General features: G+C 43.1%; 1 protein-coding gene across 14 annotated transcripts in view; it reads right to left on the bottom strand.

The window, feature by feature from the left end:
- The window catches only part of Rbfox1 (RNA binding fox-1 homolog 1), a 1,556,838-nt gene that overhangs the window by 374,685 nt on the left and 1,164,912 nt on the right, over nucleotides 1-17,241 (bottom strand). For 3 of the 14 annotated variants that reach the window (XM_031361932.1, XM_031361905.1, XM_031361882.1), the window contains exon 1: nucleotides 441-1,078. The exons of 8 other annotated variants lie outside the window; for them this stretch is intronic. In XM_031361932.1, coding sequence (XP_031217792.1) covers nucleotides 441-539 — 99 coding nt within the window. In that variant the 5' untranslated portion in view covers nucleotides 540-1,078. Of the gene's footprint in view, nucleotides 1-440; nucleotides 1,079-1,225; nucleotides 1,813-17,241 lie in introns of those variants that run through there. 3 more of the 14 variants (XM_031361922.1, XM_031361817.1, XM_031361828.1) reach the window with 3 other exon arrangements.

Here is a 17,241-nt window from a genome sequence, read left to right as displayed (position 1 = left end):
TCTCTCTCTCTCTCTCTCTCTCTCTCTCACACACACACACACACTTTGTTTCAATCATTAAAACAGCTGAATTAAAAGTCTAAGCATCTGCATGTCTTCGCAGAGCCCTCAAACTCTCTCAGCATCATAGGGATCTCCCTTCCCTTCCCCTCTGGGACTTCTGAGATGAGAAAAGATGCTCACAAGAAGAAAACAGTTTTTCATTTTCAAATTCCCGGTCCCTTAGGTTGGAAATCAGCGTTCACAAAGTATTCAGACAGGTGAATTATAATAGTATCTTGGCTTGATGGAAAACCAGAGGATCCTACCCAACCCCATCTCATCCCAATTCTGGAGCCCCCCAACCCAGACCCCCCTAACGCTCAGTCCACTGAAGCGGTACCCAGTCTGGGTAGGCTGAGAAGAAGCTGCCACCACCGAGAAAGAGCCGCGTGTCTTACCTGCTGTAAGTACATAAAAGTCAAGGCACACGAGAGCTGGGGACACATGCCCACGTTGGGGAGTGCCACGCAGGTGGCCCCCGTCAGAGGATGCTGCATCGCGATTCTTGGGTGCCCGCAGAGCGAGAGCGGAGACGCTCACATACAATCTACAATCGCGTTGCTTTTTTTTTTTTTTTTTTTTAACCCTCTTGCCTGGTCGCTACAGCTTTTTTTTTTTTTTCTTTTTAAATTTTTGCTGATTATCTAACTCACACAGCAGTGGATGTCCCTCTTGCTCTCTCTCTTCCTCTTTCGTCTCTCTCTTTCTCCCTCCCCCCACCGCACCCCAAGAGAGTCCCTCCTCCCTGGCTCTCCTCGCCCTCGGGTTTGCTAGTACCCAGCGTTCATCAGCCTTCAACTAAAGACTCTTGGAGAGGCAGGGAAGAAGTCTTGGTTCCCTCGGCTTATTGGGCCTGTTATTGGAGCGCTCTTAAAGTGGAAGGTGCCCCTCACCCCACCCTCCACCCCCTAAAGGTGACAAGAATCGTCAAAGTCGCCTTCTATGAAAGACAGAGGGTTAAGATGCTCTGATAGAGATGCTAGAGAGGAAAGAGGGAGAGATAGAGTAGGGAGGGGGAGGAGGAGAAAGAAAGGGGGTAAGGAGAGAGAGAGGAAGGGGAGAGGAGAAAGGAAGAGGGGGAGGAGAGAGAGAGAGAGAGAGAGAGAGAGAGAGAGAGAGAGAGAGAGAGAGAGAGAGAGAGAGAGAGAGAGAGAGAGAGAGAGATTGAGAGATTTTGACTTACAGCTTCACTGTCGCTCACTCGCTTGGTGCTGATGCTGGGAATCTTCTCATTTGCCAAGAAGGTCCAGAAGCAGGGTTGTGCGTTTCTTTCTTTTTTAAAAAGGGACTCGCCAAAATTTAAATTTTGTCTGCTAAAATCCTTCGAGGGGAGGGAGAGGGAGAGCGAGCGTGTGAGCGTCCCACATCTCCAGCAATCAAAGGAGCTAGACCATCCACAAGACTGCTCAGCTGGGACCCTGAGGAGTCCAGGAGATTTTCATTCGGCGGTTTGTTTGCCTGACTCGTTGGCAAATAAACACATGAAAAGGGATTCCCCTTTTGTAAGAAGCTTGGGGGTGGTGGACATGCCAGGGTTTGGGGTGCTGCGGGGGAATGGGCAATAAAGAGGTCCCTGGGTCCCCCGCCGTGTTCGGGACGCTGCTTTACCCTGGAACGAGCCTCTCCTGGGCAGCCCCAAGCCGCGAGGCTAAACCGGAGCAGTTACTCTAAAATGTTACACCGCAGCTGTTACACTAAAATGCCAACTCCAGGTGAATTCGAGGGGCCTCCTTCCAAGCTAGAACCCGTTGGTATTGTCAAATTACAAATGCAAGGGGTGGGCAAAAGTCCCTGACTGGATTATTGTGGGTGAGGAAAAGAACAAATTGAAATGGGTTTATTTTATATTTTCCCCTCTTGTCTGGCCTCGTTGGTCAAATTAACATTCCACTCTTGCAGGCGGATCTTCCCCCTCCCCTTTATCTTATGAAGTAATAATTATTCATTAGTAGATTTCGTTAGTCTTTATGCAATAAAAAGGGATGTGATCTGTGAATTAAGAGAAAATATGAAGACTCTAACTCGTCCCTGATTCCCACAAGGGGGGAAAATGCTGGCAATAGTAAAATCATGATCAGGAGTAGTTGCCATATTTTATACAGATTTATTTTGAGCTAGTGATTGGGTTTCTTTTTTATTCTCAGAGCAAGGCTTCACTAGAATCTGGGTTGTTTGGCTCTCTCAAATAATCCCAGGTGAGGGTTGGTGCCAACCATGCAGGTCAGAGCTGCCCCTGGGGGCTGGGGGAAACGATTCTTTCAGGAGGGGACACTGAGGCAGGACCCTCTGATTGGGCACTCCAAAGGCCATCCCCATGGGTGTTCCCCACACTCCCAGCACAATTAAATCTTCTAGCCTGATCCCTCAGCTTGCAAGATACAATCCACTTGGCAGACTAATCAAATGCTTTCTGATGGAAAGGAGAGGAATGATCCCATGGTTAGGCGTTGTTCTGAAATGGTATCAAAAAACAAACAAACAAACAAACAAAAAAACCCGATAATGTCTCCAGTGGGTCTCAACCTAACTGACTTTTCACTTCCACCTTCCACCTTGCAAACCCACTCCTCAAACTACTTTGTTGGGGATTCTGTGTCCTATCAACTCAATGACCACTCAGCAGCCTGTTTAACCCTTTGTAAATCCTTTCCAGGGCTGGGAGAGCAAGGGCTAAGTGCTTCTGGGACTTGTTGGGGGTAAGAGGGTTGGCAGAGATTATTCTGAAAAGAAAAAAAGGCTGTTGCATGTTGTCTCAGAAATCAGTGGCATTTGTCACACAAGCTCTGACACGCGCAAACCTCTTTCCTTACCTTCCATCTTTGTACTGAATTTTATTTCATAATTCTGTAAACCAGTGGTAAAGAACGAAAGACCAGACAGAGAGCTTGGCTTTCCAGTCTCTCTTGCCTCTTTCTTTTGCTTCAAATATTTTTTTTGAACTGCAGAGACTTTTTTTTTTTTCTCAATCAGACACTGGAAAAACTACAGTCTTCCAAGAAAAGGGGTAGAAATTTCTCTCCAGCTCATTTTCATAAGAAATGAGATAAGTAAAACCTGGCACTTTAATAAGATCTTATCTGAATGGTTTAATGAAAAACAAATACATCCTGCAAGGAGCTGCGAACAGTTCTCACCTGCAAGAAGCCTCTTTCCTTCTACCACGAAAGCTCCCAGCGGGGACTGAGGTCCTACAAACCCATTCTGAAGTAATGACTCAGTCTTACACTTCCGGCTTAAAGCCAGCCATAATGGGAATGGGTTAATGAAGCAATGAGCTCCCAGCCCTTCTAAACCAAGTAAAAATTATTTGGAAGCAGATTCCTCACTCTGGACACAGTTTGAGCAAACACAATGGCTTAAGTCCTCTTTTCCTGGACGCTATGTCTATGAGAAGACATTTGGACAGAGGAATAGCTTTTTTTTCTCCTATGGGTAACTGCAGTGTTGAGAACCAAAGGACCCCAAATCAAAAGGCATATTTTTTTTCTGTGACTATTTTTGATATAGCGATGACAAAATTTGGTGAGGCTTCAAGGTGGCATCGAGGGGTGCCGAATTTAAACTCCATCTCAGTGACATAAAAAAAGGAAATTCCACTTCACTTGCTCCTGGATGATTGTTTCTATGTCAGCTAATGGGAGAAGAGAGAGAAGACAATGTGATTATTTATTTCTCTGAGACTCCCAGGCACTATAGTTGATGTGAGTGCATGTGTTGTCTGTGCATTCAGGGGCTGCCCTGCTGGCTTTTGACTACAAGGACCCTTAATTGAATGCCTACAGATGCCCTGTAGGAGGCCAGAAGGCTTAAGAAAAAAAATCAACACTATGAAACAACAATAACATCTTCACATAGTACTTTATTTGAGAGCACCTGCCCAAGTTCATATTTAACTGGAACAATTGTATCTGCAAGATTTTTTCTTTCTCCTCTAAATTTGTCAATGAGTTAAGAGAATGAAAGAAGTCCTTTCCAACTCCTTTCTTTTCCTATAGTTTCCTTAAACTGTCAACCCAGTAAATATCCCATTAAAGGATTCTTTGCATGAGAGTTGCCATGTGTCACAGTGAAAAAGACTATGGTAAGACCAACATTTGGATGTAATTCATAAGTAATTCCAGCCATTGTGTTAGCTCAGTGACCATATCAGCATAAAGCTTCCCCAAATTTGAATCCCATGTTCAAATTTAAATAAAGGTGACTACATAGTCTCAATCTTAAGTCAAGTGAGAATAAAGGAAGCCCCTTTAAAGAACTTGATTATTCTTTCTCTCTATGCTGAGCATCAGTTTGATTGACTGCCTTGCAACACTTTTTAGTCAGTATTAACCTCACTCCAGGGGCTGCTGCCCCACTCCCTGAAGCTGGATTGGCCCAGGGACGACAAACAAAGATCCTTGACATCATAGAGCTTATATTCAAGTGTGTGCTTTGGGGGCTAGGGGCAGAAATAAGCAATGAAGGTAAGAAGCAAGTAAACCATGTACCATAACAGAAAGGAGAGTGGGTGCTGTGGGAAACAAGCATGAGGCAAGTGAGATGAGGGGGATGCTAGAAGGCAGGTCTGGGGAGGCTGCAGTCAACACTAGCAAGTATGCCAGCTTTATAAAATGCAGTGTCAGCTTCTAGAAAGCCCCTGTTTCCTGCCCTTTGCAATCTGATTCCAAGCTGCAGGGTTGTCTAATAGATGGATTTTGGAGCTCTCTGGGGTCCATCCACCAAACAGCAGTGGGAAGTTGCTGCTTCTAATGTTGCAAAACTGGGGAGATTTCTCCCTCCATCCTTGATTACTAGACTTGCAGGGTCTAATGAACTGCCTGGAAACATAAAACACACTCAGAAAATACTTTGCAGGATGAATGAATGAATGTGTGGGTGGGTGGATGGATGGGTGGATGGATGGATGGATGCAACAGGAACTTAGATTGCAGGACCTCTTGCTGTTTAATTCACTCAAAAGATGTGGTTTCTAAGCCATGGCTTGCCTTTTGCTTCTGTGTATTTTAAGTTGCCACAAGGTCTCAGTCCTTGATGCTTCCTTCCTCTAAGCCACTCTGCCAAAGATCCATTTTCACACACAGTTCTCTAGGTGGAAGCATCACCCCATAACCCTGAGTCACCAAGGATGCTACCACAGACTCACTCAGATGAGCTCATTCTGAGCAATGGGCTGCTTCTCCCGTGTAGGAACCCATTCCAACTTTTTGATACAATTGCTTTTCATTTAATGACAGAGTCCAGCCTAGAGATCAAATTCTGCCTGTACAAAAAACCCTTAAACTCTTCCTGGGTGTGGGCTGTAAGCATATGCCTAAAAATAAGCCATGCTTGCAAAACAGGAACAGAAGTCTGTGTTGTACCCAGATCCCATGGGCACACACTACAATGTCTTGCCTCTTATGTTTAATTTTTAGTTTTTACATTTTTAAATTTTGTGATATCAGGTTTTGCTCTTTTATTTAGGCTCGAGTTACACTCACATCAATCCTCCTGCCTCAACTTCTCAGTTGCAGGAACTAGAGGGATGAGCACACAAATGATCTTCTGAGAAGGCTGAGGCCAGGGGGACAGAACTCATGATCATCTTCCACCATACTGAAAAAGCTCAGGCAATCTCTGCTATTTCTGTTTAAAAAGAAAAAGGAAAAAAAAGAAAGAAAGAAAAGAAAAGAAACAGAAGCAAACCTAAAAATTAATTCAATTGAAAAACTACAGTCATTGTAAAGTGCCTACCAATAATAATAAAATTGAAGTAGCTGTGGAAAGACAATCCTTCTCATGTAGCTGTCAGGAAGCCAAAACTGGTTGAGTTTGGGAGATAACATTTTGGTACTGATTATAGAAATGTAAAATGTTTCTGTCTTTTCAGTGAATTATTACGGTTCCCTAAATCTGTACTGCTGAAATAGGTGCGTTGAACACAGATACACCTGTGTTGGGATGCTCACTCTCATGTCACTTTATAGGCAAATGACAGAAAGCAATAGAGGAAGGCTATTTAAATGTATCTACCATACACGCACCTGTGAGGAGGCACCAGAAGCATCCGCATGCTTTCCCTTGGAGAAATTACTAAGAAGTACTCTAAGAAGCTTCAGAATATACAGAATAATATTTCCGTGTGAAATCAAATCAAACAGCAATGGAGGTCCACAACTAGGGCCAGGGAGGTGGTTTAGAAGAGCTTGCCATGCAAACCTGATACCCTGAGTCCAAGTCCCAGGACCCCAAAACTCCCTTGAAGAGACAGGGAGTGAACACACAAAATCCTTACGAGAAGAGCTAGGAAGCTCATGGACCAGGTAACCTGGGATATGGGGCCCAGCAGCAAAAATAAAGGAGGCTTCTCTCAAAGGGCTGGAAGGAGAGAAATGATTCTCCAAAGCTGTCCCTTGACTGTCACATGCTTGTCATGGTATACACACATCTGCATACACACACATACACACACAAACACACACGCAGACACAAATAGTGAAAATTTAAAACAACAACAGAACTCCACAATCATGTTGCCTATTTTGTACACACATAATTTATAAATAGCAAGGGAAATATGTGTGAATGTAAACACACATGCAAGTCCAATGCATAGAAAAGGACCTGAAGGCCTATGACTCAAAAATGTGTTTATCCTTAAAGTGATGTGGGGATTTGATTTTTTACTCTATACACACTTTTGTTGTCTGGCTTTTCACAATACATGTATGTGTAATTACTTTCAAAATAAAATAAAAATACATTATGACTATTGCTACCTCATGTCTACCATGGTTGTGATCATGAAGGCTCCAGGTTATGAGGCTAGAGAGATTGCTAAGTTTGGGTTCCAGCACCTACGTGAAGTAGCTTATAACTGCCTGAAACGCCAGCCCCAAGGGATCTAATGCCCCCATCTGACTACCAAAGGCACACGCACAGATGGCTTATGTACAGACAGAAACTTACACACATGCATAAATAAAAATAAGTCTTAAAAATATTCACGAGGTATTTGATTCTAGGGAATTCTTTACAAATGGTGGGAAGTGTTCCCAGATAATCCATAAAAACCTGCTATTGTTGAATTGCAATATCTTGGATATCTAGCATCTACCATAAGAAAACACATTTCATATTTACAAGATCTCATATTTGTTCAGTCCTCAGCACCCCCCAAAATATAAAGAGTAAAAATATAAGATGTGGGTGAAAGGTTTCAGGATGTAAAAATCCCACACTTGCTTTGGGCACAACTTCCCAGGGACAAGACAAGTTTAAATTCTTTGCTCATATGTGGAAGTTGTTAAATCTCAGATCCAAGGCTGAGAAACAGACTGGAGATTTGGCACCTTGCATATGTTTCAATAGCAAATTAGGGGTGTGGCTACATTGCAAGCCTGGGTATCACTGGATCTCAGTTGACCTCCTCCCAGATTGGATAGATTAGGTTGGAAATAGGTAAAATGGGAAAAGGTATAGATTAATTTACACTCTTTCTTCCTGCAAGGTTCTCTCTCTTCCCTGATCAATGACAAGGAAGTTCAGGTGTATAAAGGGGGTATACGTTCTTTCTTTATAAAAAGGTGTCACTTTTTCTGTGTGTAGTTGTCTCATGGGCTGCTATTGCTGGGGCTCATCTACATGAACTTGGCTTCTGGCTGCTGAGACAGCCCATGTCACTGTGAAAGCTTGCTGTATGGCATGCAGTACTATGTGGGTGTTAACGTCCAGACACCTATCTATACTGATCACATGTTTTAGAGACCATAAACAACAAACCGTGTACTGAGAAGAGGAACATAACGGTCTTCCAGGTGCCCTTGGCTCTTCTTTCAAGGCAAGGCAAGGAACATGGCTGCCTTTAGGCAGCCTCCAGGAAGCACATAGAGTCTCTAAAGCTATTGCTGACCCTAGCCTATGCCCTCAAGATATGCCAGAGTCCCGTGGCACTGAAAATGGCCAGGGGCTGAAAGGGGCACTTACTGTGACAGTGGTATTAGGCCTCAATGAAGCTTTGCTAAGTCTCCAGAAATGTCAACTGGGTTGAAATCCAAGTCTGGTGCTTGTGAGGAGAGATGTCAACCTGGGCAAGAGAGTTAGCCTCTCTAAATGTCATACCAGCTTCCTCATCTGTAAAATGGAGTCAGTAATGAGGGCTCCCTCTGAGCAAGGTCACCATTTCCTGCCCCCATCTCCAATGCAGAGGCTATTACAATACAAACTTAAAACAGGCACTGCATGAAATTAACAACTTTTACATTTGTGGCCGAGTTAGGTTTGTTCAACACGCACATACACACACACACACACACACACACACACACACACACACACACACACACACCATCTGCTAGCTTCGTCACGTTGAAAAGGAAAGGGCATTTTACACCCAAAAGCACAAAAGCAAGAAGGACATAATCTCAAAATAAAGGACTGCCTTTCAAATTGATTAAATTTAGGTCTATTAAATTTTTCACTAAATTGCCCTTGATTTTCTCATTTAGCTGCAGTCTGTTGCAAATGCCATTTGAGGAGTCTGATGAGCTTGTGGGTCAGCATTTGGGAACCACTGAGATAATGAATGTAAAGTGCTTCTCAGCCCAGGCACCCACACTCTTGGGATCAGGAATTCTTGGTAAGTATCATGGGGATGCTTGGAAACAATTAGAGCAGCGTTCACTGGGCCTGCGTAAGTGTCCTCCTCTTCTTGCTGGCTCGCTGCAGCAGCCACCCATGCCCTTTGCAGTTCTGAGTATTCTGACCCATAGAACAGCTTGACTTTCTCATAGCAGAGGTGTCAGAAAGGTCAAGGGAATTGATTATGATGGATCACCAGGTTTATTCACTCTCCTCAATGACACAGCTCTGCTCCTTCAAGGCCAGCTTACAGAATAACTGAGATGCAGTATACAGAAACACTTTGGTGGTTCATGATAGGGTATGCAGTACACTGCATAGGAAAGTATGCCTTTCCAGCTCCACCTCATGGGGCTCAATGCTCATACTTCATTATCCACTAGCAAATATCTACTAAGAGGTGGGGATAAAGTACTTTTGCAGAGAGCTTGCCTAGTGTGCACAAAACTTTGGGCTGGATTCATAGCACTGCATAAATCAATCATGCTGATGAATGCCTGTAATCCCTGCACTTGGGAGGTGGAGGCAGGAAGATCAGAAGTTCAATGTCATCCTCTGCTACAAAATGAACTCAAGGCCAGCACAGACTATGTGAGACCCTGTCTCAAAACTCAAAACAAAATAGTCTAGTGATTTCTCAGCTCCTGAAAGTATAGTTTTGTTCTCTAGTGGAGGATAGTAATATTTTTAATAATGAATTTAGTAAAAATTAAAATACAGACATATGTATAATATCCTGTGACTGGAACATATGTCCTAGCAACAATCAACAAACAGCAAAAAATATTAATATGAATTATTTTATTATCCATCTTCAATGAGTTAGTGAAACATTTATACTTTTTGCAAAATAAAATAAATAAATCACATACAAGATCAGTAAATTCAATACATTTACAGAATGCTGAATTTTAAATTTTGTTTATGAAAGGTTTTTTTAAATAACATGGCATTATAGAAAAGAATATAGATATAGCCTTTGGGCCCTGGTCTTCTGTTTTATTGTTTGCTTGTTTGTTTGTTTGTTTGAGGTTTTGTAGTTTTGTGAAGGAAGACAGGATACATATGGCCCAAGCTAGTTTCAAACTCATTATTTTCCTGCCTCAGTCTCTCCACTGCTGGCTTTGCAGGCATGTAGCATCACATCAATGCTGATTTGTTTTGTTTTGTTTTTTAAGGCAGAATCATGGTGGCCTTGAACTCAATGTAATTCAGGGCGGTCTCAAACTCACGGTCTCCACTCTTCAGTCTCCTGAGTACAAGGACTATAGGCACACAGCACTGTAGTCAGCCCTGCCCTGTCTGTTATGTACTTGACTTAACCTTGCTAGTAAACCAAATATACACACCAGCCCTCATCTGCTATATCCTATCCAGTTCCCACATAATATCTGAGGTCAGTTCCTCTCTGTGTCTTGGACAGGAACTGGGTCACATATTTTAGATGATCACTTCTGGCCAGATGGCAACTAATGTTTTAGTTTGTTTTTACTTCCATGAAACTATGGAAGATAGCTCTTGATGGCTGTCCACAACATGTGAAAATACATGATTGACAATAAGATAATTTATAATAATATTTTCTGCTGTTTGTTGATTGTTGCTAGGACATATGTTTCAATCTCAGGACATTATACATATGTCTGTATTTTAATTTTACCAAATTCATTATTAAATTGCATTAAATATATGCTTATTTGCAAATAGGGTGAAGAGTGGGGTTTCCATTCAGGTTTGTAGAAAAGAATGAAGGATTATCCCCCAATTTGTCAGCTGTCCCAGTAGCAGCAAAGGTGTTGCTTCCAAAATTGTGACTCATTACTATCATCACTGTGACCACCTTCATCATCATCATCACCACCAGCAGCAGCATTTCAGTCCTTGTTGCTTTGAGCACCAGGCTTGAGCAGGCAGTTTCATCATCATCATCACCACCACCAGCAGCATTTCAGTCCTTGTTGCTTTGAGCACCAGGCTTGAGCAGGCAGTTTCCCACAGCATTACCCTTTCCAGCTTATCTACAAGCCTTCCTCTCTTAGAAATCAATCTCACATCCCTAGCATCTATTTTTATAGACTGACATTATCCCAGTTTTCTACTCCTTCTCTACTGACAAGGGGTGGAAGTACCAGGACATCCATAGCTCCCTACACTTTTTCAAAGGAAAAGACCCTACCTCTGCCAGAACTCTCTTATCCACCACCTCTGGCCAAAGTGACAAGCTACAAAGAGGATTCTATTACATTAGCCGAAGTTTAATGGGCTGGAGAGATCCACAGCATACCTCTAAATGAAAAAAGGATCCAGAGCAGGTGAACGACTTTCATCCTCACAGGAGCTTCGCTGAAACAATAGGTTCCGAGAGGAGAGTCTAGGAGAGAGAGTTCAATGTTTGGCAGTTGAAAGGGTGGGAGTCAGCTCCCAGCACACAGGACAGAATGTTAAGAGCTGGGACCCAGGAGGGTAGGCGGTAGAGACAAAAAACCAGCTAAGTGGTGATTTCTTCTAATGAATGTGTGGGTGGGGAGGTCTACTTTGGGAAGCCTCCACATCCACCCACTCTGTGTTTCCACTTTCTGGATGGAACTTCAGCAAATCTAAAGGCAAACAAATCCTGCAGAGGATTCTCCCCTCCCCCACCCCACCGCTATAGGCCTGGCTGCAGGGTTCTTTGACCCTGTAAATGGTCAGAAGTATTTATCTTTCTGAAACCTGAGTCTCCCATGAGCATCTCTGACTGGATGTGGCTTCACCTCTACCCTCTGCATATCTGAATTAATCGAGTTTGACCTTAGCTTTTCCAAGGTCTTGTCCTGGTACAAAGGTAAGAGGCACAACAGGGACCCTCAGATCTCAGTGTTATGGTACACCTTCAAAGACTGGTGGCTGTCAATGGTGAGCACAGGATATAAGGACAAGCAAAACTAGGTTATTCTAGAAAACCTAGAAGGTTAGGATGCAGATAATTGAGGAAATTAAGGAGCAAAGTGCCTTAATTCTTAGGACCTCATCTCATCAAATCTGGGCTCTCTGGACTTCCATATCTTGACCCACAAATTCAGTGACAGGACCCACACATTTTTATAATCCTGTCGGGCCTGTTAGTTGAGAATATATGTGCTGCCTCTGGCCTTAACTACAAAGACTCATACATGAGGCTAAGCCCTTCACCATGTTATGCATATATCTGTTTGTATGACTGTCATGGAAAATATCACTGGAAGGTTGAAATAGACAGCTTATTGGCCATTTAGAAATGATGGGGTCTGGACACATTTCACCCTCGATGGAGACACTGACTACTCTAGCACCATTGACTTGATTAGATTATCTGCAGACACCAACATTTCCCTAACTTTCCTCTTTTCCTTTGAAAGCAAGCTCAAAAATCCTTATCTTCAATGGTCTGTTTTGTATTTCTGAATCCTCAAAAGCTTGGAACTAATGGTCCCCATTGTCATTGAGGGAATCACCTTCTACCTAAGGTGCTCCAAAATCGTTCTTCTGAATTGATATTCTTGTTCCCAGAAGATTATCTATCTTGCTCACTGTATACAGAAAACATCATTCCCCCTTCCTAACTCTAGATGTAACTAACCAAGCCCCTCAACATAGACGTGTACCAGAGAAGAACGTCCCACTTCCTTGGCTAGGTTACAGCCAAGGAAGATCCATGTGCAACACAGACAGCACTTGGTAGCATTCTGTGTTCTATTATGTTTCCTACCTCGTGTGTGTGTGCATGTGTGTGTGTATGTGTGTGTATGTGTGTGTGTGCATGTGTGTGTGTGTCTGTGCGCGCGTGTGTGTGTATGTGCGCGTGTGCACGCGCGTGTGTATGTGTGTGTATGTGTGTGTGTACGCACGCGCGTGTATGTGTGTGTGTATGTGTGTATGCGTGTGTGTGCATGCGTGCGCATGTGTGTGTGCGTGTGTGTGTGTGTGTGTGTGTGTGTGTGTGTGTGTGTGTGCACGCGTGCGTGCGTGTCTTATATGTTGGGGTGAAATGTGTGCACCTGTGGAAACCAGAGGTCAGCTTCAGCTGCTGTTCTTCAGGATACTGTCTAGTTTGTTTTCTGAAACGGGGCCTCTTACTGTCCTGAAGCTTGCTGATCCACCTGGCCTAGGAATTACAAGCTAGCATACCTGCCATTTTTCAATAGAGATTCTGGGGATTCAACACAGGTCTTCATTCATGTTAGGCAAGCACTCTACTGACTAAGCCATTTCCACAGTCCAAGATCTCTTGTATCCTAGTCATTCTTATCCTTCATGAGTATACCATGAGTACACACCACAAACACACACACACATACACACACACAGAAAGAGAGAGAGACAGAGACAGAGAGACAGAGACAGAGAGACAAAGTCAGAGACAGAGACAGAGACAGAGACAGAGATAGAGAGAGGCTGACTCATACCTATGAAGCATTGTAAGCAATGCTGAAATGCACTGAAGCAGCTGACTGGGTCAGTCTTCACCACAGCCCTGACCCTGCAGTGCAGGGTACATCTCATGAATGCTCATGAACATCACAGAGCCTCTAGCATACCTCAGTACCAGCACACAATCTTTTCTGCTACTTTAAGCCACCCAGTTTGTTCCTGAAATTGTCTGCCCTTGAGGCTGCAGTGTGAGCTCATCCCATCTCCCCCTGATGCTCTGAACCATGAACCCAACTCACAAACTCTATCACTCCATCTCTCCAAACTTACAACTATAAATTCCCTCTTGAATTTCTTCCATCCTCATTGAGCCAGTGAGTCACTTAGTCTTTTTAGTCTACAGTAGGAATCTGTTGTTCCCAAATAAGTTCCTTTGCTCTCAGCTTGAGCACCTCCCAATTCATGCTATCTATGGATCCCATAGAGGACTTTTAACTTTATAAAACCAGGCCTGTCAACCCTATGCTCCACAAACACCAGTGACAACTCTCACTGTTAGAGCATGTTAATAGCTGCTGTGCTCTGGTGCTGTGTCTCTCGCCTTTGATAACATAACCTGCACTTCTAAATGACCCCACACTTAAGCTTCCAGTAACCTCTAACCCCATGAAGATTGCTATGCCCAGTGCATAATGATGTGTCTGTCTCCTGACATGTGTCTCCCTTCTGAGCATTCTTTGAAGTCTGAGTGAACAAACCACAGAATGATCAGGGTCTAACTAGTAACCACAGTAAAATGTGTGTCGTCTTTTCTTGCCACGTTGAGATAGAAATGAATCTGATAGCATCTTATCTATGTGTCCAGTTGACTTCACAGAGGCAGTACTAGGCACACATAGATAATAATACCATTTTATTCACAAGGACACCATACTCATGGCTTAGAAGGAAACATCCTGTTTATAAATGGCATATCCAGTATTAACAGCAGTGAGTTACTTGTCTATTTTCTGTCTTTCTATACTCCATTCTACACACATATGCAGGCATGTCTTGTGGAAGTTCCTGTCTGCCTCCCACCCCCATTCTATCCACCCTCCCTTGCTCTTTCATCTCATTAGCGCAGCCATTATCTAATAGATTATGGTAAAACCATGGTTGAATGAATGGGAAAACTTGTAAATGGCATTCTTTCCTGTACCTTTGGGGTTCCAATCTGTTTCATTTGCCGATTGTTTAATTTATACATTTCCTTATCAGCCACACCTTGAATGCATTTGCTGTGCCAAATGTTGCAAATACACCTGGAGACACCAGGGATGTAAGATGAGGAGACAGATCATAGGTTCTACCTAAACTAGATGTTTTAAGATCATCTAATTAAAAGAACTACTTTTAGCACAAGAGTCAGCATTTTTTTTCAATATCATGTAACACACTAAAAGAGTGAACTGTATTCTGGGGCTAACTGAAAACAGTATTACTTTGATACACTCTTATTTTCAAATATTAGTGTTCATCAAGAGAGACTTACCTTTTCTCGATATACCAGAAAATTTTCCTATTGGAGATTATAGAATTCAACTCCAGTTCTGATCCTGCATCTATATTCTGAATAGTGTTTTGTGGGACATTGGTTTCTGTGAGGGAGTCTGCCAGTGTAAAGGTATGCATGGGACAGAGAACCATGAGTGTGCTGTGTGATATTGTGGGGCAGAGATTACAGGCTTACCCTCTCACAGGGAAAGCACAGTGGTAATGTAAAGGACATGCTGCCAGGCTCAGTGACATATGTGCGTATTCTTGGAAGCCCTTGGAAGTCAGAGATGGGAGGATCAAGAGCTTACGGCCAGTGAGGACTTCATAGGAAGACTGCTTCAAATACAACCCTTCTCCGAAAAGTAAGACTGTGTTCTTGTGTTGATTCTTGAGAGGAGGATGCTACAAGGACTGAGAAACTGACTTCCTTGGCACTGTCAAGTCCTTGCTGGGTGACTTTCTCACAAACCATTTGGGCTTTTGAGTTCTGGGTGAGTAAAATATAAGTGCTAAATGCATATGTTTTTATTTTTAGGTTTGAGTTTGGATAACATGGAATAATACAAGCAAAATACTCGGAAATCTCTTAAATACATAATAGGCAAAAGCTTCAAAGATGGTGATGATAATGGTGGTGGTAGTGATGGTGCTGATGGAGATGACAGTACTTGTTGGTGAAGATGGTAATGAGAGTGATGTGAGGTGATGCTGGTGAAGATGGTAGTGGTGATACTGATTGTTGCTGACAATGGTAATTCTAGCAGTGGTGCTGATAAGGGAGATGGTGCTGGTGGGAGATAATGATAATAGTGATGATGGGGGTAACACTGTTGATGTTGATAATGGAGAAAGACGCAGAGCTAATAGTGGTGATGGCCATAGTGGCTGGCAATGATGGCAGTCATGATGACAGTGGTATTGGTGATGGCAATGATGATGGCTGTGGTGCTGGTGATAACGGTGATAATGATGGTGATGATGGTGTTAGTACTGGTAATGATAGGGATGGTGTTCTTAATAGTGACAGTGTTGATGCTGACGGACACAGTGGTGGTAATGTGATCTGTCTATTCTTTTTACTTTTATATTTATTCATTTATTTATTTGTTTGTTTGTTGATACAGGGTTTCTCTGTGCTGGGCTGTCCCCAAACTCTCTCTCTATATATAGACCAGGCTGGCCTGGAACACAAAGGTCCACTTGTCTCTGCCTCCTGAGTGCTGGAATTAAAGGTGGCAGCCACCACAGCCAGGCTTACTCTGACTATTCTTGATTGTGAAGAGCAGGAAGAGAGGAAGATGTCCACCTCATCTTCCTAAGGAGAGCTCATTGCTGGTTTTCCCTTCTCGATGTGTCCAGCCACAGAGGCAGCTGGCACGCTCATTACCTATCTGACTCCCCTGCTTTCCCTCCTCATAACTTGCCACAAGCATCTCCAGGGGACTGTCCTGTGCATCAGGCAACATCTGGCACCCGTGTCCTTCTGGGTAACTGTGAGAACGTTAATATTTCATGACCTTCTTAGTGAATACTCCATCCAACCCCAGGGTGCTGCTACTTCCTCTGATATCATTCAGACTCTCAGCAGGCAGACATGTTCCCTTTCTCCAAGATGTGTCTCTCACCAGCAAAGCCATTCCAATATATTTTCTCCTGCATAATCAATGTCCTATTGAAATGTACACAGTTCCAGGAAATACCATAAAACCAGCAAATCCAATAATCATTGAGCATTTGCAGTATGCTGGGCACTGTGCCAATTTTCTCACATTTTTTATCTCCTTTCCTCTTCTCGGCATTCCAATAAGCAAAGCAATAGCAACTATCCCATTCTACAGGCCTGAAAACTGAGAAGTAGATAAATTAGTAACTCTCTTAACTTCCCAGGCTGAAATGCCAAGTCGGGTGGGTGTACTTCCTTACATATTTATTTATTCCATAATGCATTGCAGAGAATGAAGTTTGTCAGAATAACCAAAAGCTAATTGATGAATATTGGTGCTCTCTAAGGACTTGTTATTTCCAAGAAATTATATTGGATGAAGAGCACCTAAACTGTAGTTCATGTTGATGTTGCTTCTTCCAGCCTCCAGGTATCTCAAACTATCAGAGGCTCACTGGAGAACTCAAATTCTGAGGTCTGAAGAAGAAACAAGGTCACTCGATTGCCTCTTTATTTCCATAAATCATAGCCAAGTGGACCTCAGCCCGGAAGTGCATCTGGGAGTGGTTGGGACTTTGGTTAAGTAGCTAGTCATACGCATTTCTACCTCAGTACATTTTCCATTAGATTATGTTCCCTGCCTTCAGAAATAAAGGCCAGGGAAGATGATTTAAAAGGCATAGACATTTGTACAGCAAAGCACAGGAAACCTGTGCACAGCTGCTCAGATATACACTCATCTGGGAAATATCCTTCTGCTATGACTTGAAAATGAAATGTCTTCCATAGGCTCCACTCTCAGGGAGGAGTGCCATGTTGAGGAGGTTCTAAAACCTTGCTGGAGGACATTGGTGCCCAAGGGTGTACTTTAGACCATGTACACAGTCCTCTCAGTCTCCACTTACTTTTTACCATGAGCATTTTCTCTATGCTCCCATCTCCATGACATTCTCATGAGACTATGGTCTCAGAACCCACTGAGCCAGCAT

Source organism: Mastomys coucha, unplaced genomic scaffold (assembly GCF_008632895.1).
Source record: "Mastomys coucha isolate ucsf_1 unplaced genomic scaffold, UCSF_Mcou_1 pScaffold12, whole genome shotgun sequence".
In the NCBI taxonomy this organism is placed as follows: Eukaryota; Metazoa; Chordata; class Mammalia; order Rodentia; family Muridae; genus Mastomys; species Mastomys coucha.
The sequence above is the reverse complement of the archived record's forward strand: the minus strand, read 5'-3'. Positions and strand labels throughout refer to the sequence as shown.